This window comes from Engraulis encrasicolus, chromosome 11 (genome assembly GCF_034702125.1).
Source record: "Engraulis encrasicolus isolate BLACKSEA-1 chromosome 11, IST_EnEncr_1.0, whole genome shotgun sequence".
NCBI classification, from domain to species: Eukaryota; Metazoa; Chordata; class Actinopteri; order Clupeiformes; family Engraulidae; genus Engraulis; species Engraulis encrasicolus.
This window is the reverse complement of record NC_085867.1, coordinates 16,834,341-16,842,100: the sequence shown is the minus strand read 5'-3', so window position 1 is coordinate 16,842,100 and position 7,760 is coordinate 16,834,341. Positions and strand designations below refer to the sequence as shown.

At 41.5% G+C, this 7,760-nt stretch overlaps 1 protein-coding gene across 1 annotated transcript; it reads left to right on the top strand.

The window, feature by feature from the left end:
- The first annotated feature begins 915 nt into the window (after positions 1 to 915).
- On the top strand, positions 916 to 7,760 carry actr1b (actin related protein 1B). Its single transcript, XM_063210048.1, has 11 exons — positions 916 to 1,103; positions 2,435 to 2,499; positions 2,619 to 2,694; positions 2,989 to 3,114; positions 3,419 to 3,543; positions 3,748 to 3,964; positions 4,201 to 4,293; positions 4,704 to 4,878; positions 5,094 to 5,155; positions 5,287 to 5,327; positions 5,533 to 7,760. The coding sequence occupies exons 1-11, from the start codon at positions 1,056 to 1,058 to the stop codon at positions 5,633 to 5,635; spliced, it is 1,131 nt and encodes a 376-aa protein (XP_063066118.1). The 5' UTR covers positions 916 to 1,055; the 3' UTR covers positions 5,636 to 7,760.

Here is a 7,760-nt window from a genome sequence, read left to right as displayed (position 1 = left end):
AGGGGCGTGACAGAGTACACTGAACAGGAATATCTCTTTCTGTCTTTCTACACGTTTATATCGATTAAGCAAGCTAACCAGCGACAGTAACATCAAAGTCTGCCCTTACCTTACTGTGGACATGTGTTTACCTCACACATTTAATAGCCATCACGTAGTTTTGAATGTCGTCAAAATGTACATAATCCTTTGAACATAAGCACAAAGACGTTGCACTTCATAGTTTCTTGTAGTGTATGAATCTTACATTAAAATGTATGATAACCAGTCATAAAACTACTTTTAAGCAGCAAAACATAGCCCTTGGTTTCATGGGAATTCCTCATGTACTCGACAATCATTGGATAACGCTCCGCGTTGGCCGCGAGTAATTAGCATAAAGTAGAAGCTCGCTCAACTTTTTTGACGCGCGTCAACTGTCAAAGTAGCCGCGCCGCGTATCCCAGAAGCCTTTGCGAGGGCGTCGCCGCTTTCCATTGAAAATGAATTGAAGGCGTCGGCGTCAACGCGCTCGCCGGCAAAGTGGGAACGGGCCGTTACTCTTGCAAATGATTCCACTTGACAAGTCAGTGATAGTTCTAATGCAAATAATCCTAACTTAATTAGGTTGTCTGCCAGATTGAAGATGTAAATGGCGCAAACATGCACAATGGTGTAATAATAACAATAGGCTAATAATAATAATAATAATAATAATAATAATAATAATAATAATAATAATAATAATAATAATAATGTATTTGGGGTTGTCAGTGTAATATTTTTCGGAATAAAAAAAAACAACACAATGTTTCTCGTCTGGCTTCTACACGATTGGTAGAACGGATTCATTGCCGATTGAGACTGCACACTGATTGGATGTTTCGGCTGTCTGTTGATAGTAGGGTTAGCCTGGTTCTTTGGGTTGCACTTGTAGGTTGGTTGACACTACAGCCAGACAGCCGCTGGCCGCTAGTCCGAGTCTGCCAGAGTCGGTTAAATTTTCATGAATAAAACAGTTTATCTGGTTGAGCATATACAGTTCATCGAAGAAAACACAAACCAGTTGGACTACCATGGAGTCTTATGACATTATAGCTAATCAGCCGGTTGTGATTGATAATGTAAGTATGATGTCACCCATCCACACCCATACTAGCAACCGAAGTCGCCGCGGCTAACGCACAGAATAACCATTGTATTATGGCCACTTATTGTGTGAAATAAAAGCTATAAGACATCGATCTAAGCTGTTTATTAGAACATGTGAACTGGGTGTGCCTGCTGTGTGCATTAGCGCGAATTCGTAGTATGTGCTAGGTTTTGAAATCCGCTTAGTCAATTATTACATTCTCTAGTAGCTCCATACCATCCAGTTGGCTAGCGAAGTTATTAGCTTGCTAAAGCAGGATTCTAGCTAGCCAGACTGTGACAGGCGTTTTTTGCATGCTAGCTGGCACAATTGGCTGTGTAACTGGACTGGCTGCGAATATTGCGGTTTTGCAAACGAGATGATCTGCCCACCAGCCTTAAAATAAGCAGTCATTTGTTTACCCTCGCGTGAAACACAATATAATCTCAAATATCTATAGTTGCCTTGTAGTGCCAAGGGTGATGTGGATGTTTTTCTCATTAGCCATAGACGTAACAGTCCTACAGCTAACTTGAACCTACATTTATGCAAGCTAGCTTACTAGCTTTTGCATTTTGCTAGCAGGGACCATCATTGTTGTTGTCAATTGCTAAAATGGCTAGCAACTGATCACCTGAACCCCGCCTTGCCAACAAGGCATATTTGACAGTCTAAATGACAGATGCCCCATGGTTGCAAGCAATAGTCAGAGGCTTTGATTCTCATTCTCATTGTGTAGTGTGTCTTCTTCTTTGTCAAACGAATGTTGACAACCGATGATAACATGCATGGAAGCTGGCCTGCGACGTCACATTTTAGCTATCATATACACATTTTTTTTCCAGAAATAATTAACCTAACCTAGACCTAGACATCCTGCACAACATTTGTGTAACGTCTTCCTGCTCATCATCAATCGGCAGTATTTGCAGTTGTCTCAAATTGCCTACAGGGTATGGCTGTAAAATGGATTGGTTTAGTTTCCTATGGCTGCCATTGAAAATGATGGGAAGCATCATGGTCGTAGACGGTCTGCTGTAAGGAGAGGGCGTCTGATTATCAACTCTTTCCTCAGGCTCTGTCTCATGACTTGAGTGTGAGAGACGTAACTGTTTGGTGGCTTTTAAAGTCAGCTCATATGAGGCTTAGCTGACTGCTGCAGTGAATATTTTTGCCTCATCTTTTTCCAGCTCTGCGCTGTGTGTGTGTGTGTGTGTGTGTGTGTGTGTGTGTGTGTGTGTGTGTGTGTGTGTGTGTGTGTGTGTGTTTCCATCTGCACTGTATTGGCACATCTTGACTTGTTTTTCTAATCTGTTTGTAAAGGGTTCTGGCGTCGTCAAAGCAGGCTTTGCAGGAGACCAGATCCCTAAATACTGCTTTCCAAACTAGTAAGTTGCACTTGACACACTACAGTAATCTGCAAATTTGCATTGTCCACAACTAAATCAGACCATGTTTTTTCCCATGACACACTTCATAATGCCTCTGCCTGCTCTTTTAAATCCAGTGTGGGTCGCCCAAAACATGTCCGGGTCATGGCTGGTGCCCTGGAAGGAGACATATTCATTGGGCCCAAAGCAGAGGTAATGGAACATTATACTGTATAGTCAAAATGACATGGCACACACGATCAGGTTTACTACCATTTAGATGCTGTCTACCTATTTGATTCCTTAAGATAGATAGATAGATAGATAGATAGATAGATAGATAGATAGATAGATAGATAGATAGATAGATAGATAGATAGATAGATAAAACAATGCAATTTAGTGCACAAAATGCACAGGTCTTGGTAATGTCTGTGCGAACACATTTGATTTAAGGTCTAATGATTGTACGTATGGAAGGTCACCTGTACATGTACAATATTGCAGGAGCACAGAGGGTTGCTGTCTGTGCGATACCCGATGGAGCACGGCATTGTGAAAGACTGGAATGACATGGAGCGCATCTGGCAGTATGTTTATTCCAAGGAGCAGCTGCAGACCTTCTCTGAAGAGGTTTGGATTTATTATATTCATGCAATCAGTATATGTTTATGAAGTGCATAAGAGGCTGGACACTTTTTTTTTAATAAATAATGTGTTTGTGCTGTACTCTATTATTCTGCTAAATATTAAGAGTTCTTTCTGCAAACAAACTCCTCACAAAGGGTTTTTGTATGTGTGCACACAAGGAAAAACAACCTATCCTTTGTTATTGAATATGCATTGTATGTTTTGCATCACTAAAACGTTTATCTTTTTAGGTTTGTAGGGCTATTAGAAGATAATTTTGGATTTTGTTCTTGATCTACTTTTGCAGCATCCTGTGCTGCTTACTGAGGCTCCACTGAACCCCAGCAAAAACAGGGAGCGCGCAGCCGAGGTCTTCTTCGAGACCTTCAATGTCCCAGCTCTATTCATCTCCATGCAAGCAGTTCTCAGCTTGTAAGTCTGGAAAACGCACAATTTTTGTTTTTCTTTCATCTTTTAACACCATACAATGTTGATAGTATGATGGTAGAATACAGCACACATTGTGTCCTATATAATATTGCAATCTTAGCAACACATTTTCTAATGACACTGATCCTATAATATGAAATCTCATATTAAGATATGTATACGTTGATGTGTATTTGCTTTCTTTAGGTATGCCACGGGCCGAACAACTGGTGTGGTGTTGGACGCTGGCGATGGAGTGACGCATGCGGTGCCCATCTACGAGGGCTTCGCTATTCCCCATTCCATCATGCGAGTAGACATCGCTGGGCGGGACGTCTCTCGCTACCTGCGCCTGCTCCTCCGCAAGGAAGGCTATGACTTCCACACCTCGGCCGAGTTTGAGGTGGTGCGCACCATCAAGGAGGTACGCAAGACAAGTCAAAGTCAAAGAGTGCTTTATCGTAAAAAAATCTATGCAATAGCATGAAAGATTGAAATTGCCTCTGGCTAGACTCCAATATGCAGTTACAATAAAGCTGAAAATACTGATGTAGGCAGGCATTAACAATTAATAGACACCCCCCACACACCTGCTAAATATCTGTTGGGATCCCTTGATTTCCCTTTTTTAATAATCGATACATTTGTTTGTCATTCCAGAGAGCTTGCTACCTGTCCCTAAACCCCCAGAAGGATGAAACACTCGAGCCTGAGAAAGCACAGTACGCCCTCCCAGATGGAAGCACTCTGGATGTGAGTCATTTCATTATTACCTTTTTGTTTTTATGAAAATAATTGACATTGTTAAACACTATTAAGATATGAAGGGTTTCGTTGAAAAACGGTGTATATATGTATATTTTGTAGAATGATGGGAAATTGCCGTTTTTGCATTCCATTGTTTTTGCATTACAAAATACACTTTATATAGGTTTTTAAAAGTATGTTCCCAAAATAGTTGAATGGCAAGAATTCACACATGATGGGACCTCTGAACAGCCATTTCCAATAATAAAATTCAAAAGTAAAAAATGGTGTATACACTGTTTTGCAATGAAACCCTACATATCTCAGATATGCAGTAACCTAGTATGCTTGTGAAATCCCAAACTTAATTTTTTTGTATTTATTCATATTTATGTTTTTTCCCTCTTTTCCTCTAGATTGGGCCTGCGCGGTTCCGTGCACCTGAGCTCCTGTTCCGGCCCGACCTGATTGGAGATGAGAGCGAGGGCATCCATGAAGTTCTGGCCTTCGCCATCCAGAAGTCAGACATGGACCTGAGGCGCACTCTCTTCTCCAACATTGTCCTGTCTGGAGGCTCCACACTTCTTAAAGGTATGTCTGGGAAGAGTTGTACAACTAAAACCCCTTTGACTTTTGAAGGCTACACTATTAAAGTTAAAACGGTTCACTTTAATCAAGACAATCAAAACGTTTTCACTAGATCTTTACTTGAATGATGGAGAATCTTCACATACATAATAGAATAACTTCAGAAATTACCACTCTCTTCATTAATTCCCTCTTTATTCTTCTGTGTGATATTTTAGGTTTTGGGGACCGATTGTTGAGTGAAGTGAAGAAGCTTGCACCCAAAGATGTTAAAATAAAGGTAAAGGATCTTGATTGAGAATGAAGGTCTTTTGTGGTTATCTGTGTCCTCCTGTAATCGTGTCGTACCACAGTTGTTCATTTTGTTATGTTTGTCTTGTCTTAATTAAATCTGCTTAACGTGTTTGACAGATCTCAGCACCACAGGAGAGACTGTACTCCACATGGATAGGGTAAGCAGTTTCACCCTTTTAGATGCAGTGTGATGGCTGCTATTGTATTTTACTTGACAAGCTTTTTGAATACTGCATGTGTGTGACGTCTAAGGTATGGGGGCATGTTTAAGAGAAATAGAGAAACAATGACTTTCTTCGCTCAGTTAGCGTAGGTTGCTCTTGCGGTGAACAAGACATAACATTATGCAAATCTCTGCTTCAGGGGATCCATTCTTGCTTCACTCGACACATTCAAGAAGATGTGGGTCTCCAAGAAGGAGTATGAGGAGGACCGCACTCGTGCCATCCACAGGAAGACCTTTTAACATGGAGAAAACAAAACACGCACTAAGTCCCCCTCCCCGCCAGCACCCCTGAAGCCTATAGTTTCACCCCTATCCCTCTTCCCCGCTCCCCCTTCCCAAACTCCCCACCTACCACACCTACCGCCACCACCACCTTTCTTCCATCCTAGCTTTAATCTACCGGAGTGTCCCCCTCCATGCAGCCTCATGGCTGGGGTGGGGAGATTCCTGGACCCCTCATCGCAGCTAGGCATGCCTTCTGTTGCCCCCATCTCTGACCCGCCACGCCCCCCGCCACCCGCTCTTATTTGGGACTTCTGCAAGGACTGGGAAATTGTTATGTGGGCAGGCACTGCATTCTCTGAAAGGTCTGCACCCCCTCCCCATCCATGACCATCAAGCAAACAAAAGGGGCTCGTAAGTAAGGAGCGTCAAACACAATTGGTAACTTGTTTATTATTTACTTTTCTCCTTTCTTTCATTTATAAAAGGCAGTGCTTATGTGCAACTTAAACTGGTATTTATTACACTATTTACTGTGCCCTTTAAGATAGGATCATATCACCGGTTCAAATGAACATGAAAGGCAAAGTATTTTATGCTGTTGTAAGTTCATTCCAAAATAGTGAGGATTCCGAGCGTTTCCTCCCCCCCTCGTGTCATCTTGTGCGGATGACAAACCCTGTGGATGTCTAAAGTAGAAGTCGGTTAAAAATAAGAAATGTCGTTTGACGTTTGCGTGTCAAAACGATTACTGTATGAGAACGAGGAGAACTCTGCGGTAAGAAAGAGATGGCAGTTTTTCCCCTACTGCGCCTGCTTTCTGCAAGAGACACTACTCCAGGCTGGTCTCTCCCCGTGTCTGTCTCTTTTGACTGTATCAAGGCTGATACGACTCCTGTAGAGGACATTTGGAATAGCATGAACTGAGAAATAACATAGTGGGTAGCTTGCTTCTTTTAGACACTTGAATGAGTGTGACTGAGTACCATAGCAGTGACACTGATGCAAGACTTCAAACTTTTGAATAGTCTGGCCTCAGAAGTGTACTGATGGTTGAAAGGGTGTTCCCCCCCCCCTGAAAGCGGCTGTATGATGTTTGTCAACTAATAGAAGTCAGCAAATAGGACTGTGAACAATCAGTGTTAAGGCATGGATGAACCATGAAAAAAACATCCTTTTTTGACTGACTTGTTCAAGAAATGGCAGTGGCTGACTGTAGATCCGGAAAGGCTACAAATATTCCATGTTTGTGTGTCAGGAAAAACAATGTTATTTTCTCATTTGTGACAATTCTCCTCAGAAGTCCAATTAGTGTCCCTCCCCCTATTCATTGGCTGTTCGTTGAAAAAAGAACGAAAATTTGTGATGAATTGCCTTTAAATGGTGATTTGCAGTATTTTAAAAAACATTTTACTCGTATGATATAGCATCCCTCACAGTCGTTCCATTCTGGATCACATGGCCACACATGTTTACTTAAACTTCATTAACTAATATCACATGTGCAGAGGTGGACTCAAGTTGACAGGAATGTCAGGATTGCAGTGAAGGAGCATGCGAAAGCACAATGTGTCGTAAGTGTGTAGGTCTAGTCTCGGTGCCCTTGGGAGAATTCCAGAAGGGTAGGATTAGACACTTTGCTTGTTCAAGTTAACCCAGAGCAAGCAGTAAAGCGCCTAATAGAACAGCCTGTGGGTTTATTACGAAAGGTGGATGGCGCGGAAGGAATCTTCTATTACAATATTTACTGCTGGCTTTTTGGTGAACTTGTGTTAAAGTCTAGTCACTAGACCACCTCTCTTGGACTTAACCCCCTGGTTTCAGGCTTGGGTAAGTGTTTCTGTTAAGTGAATGTGGGGTGCTCTCTGATGGAATGCTAGAAAAAGGTTATATGAAGTCCTGTTTTGTCCAGAATTAGATTCGCCTTACTCTGGTGTCTGCATTGGAACATCGAAAATTTGTTTTGTTGTTTTTTGTTTTTTTTAAGGTAAACAATTCATCAGCCTTGTGTACAGTGGATTGCTATTCAAAAAAAGAGAAAAAAAAGTCATGAAAGGACTAAAATGTACAAAACTGTTTCAACTGTTGCTCTTTTCATTTTGTAAATTCAATATAATAAATAAATTAATGACTGCTGTCTGAA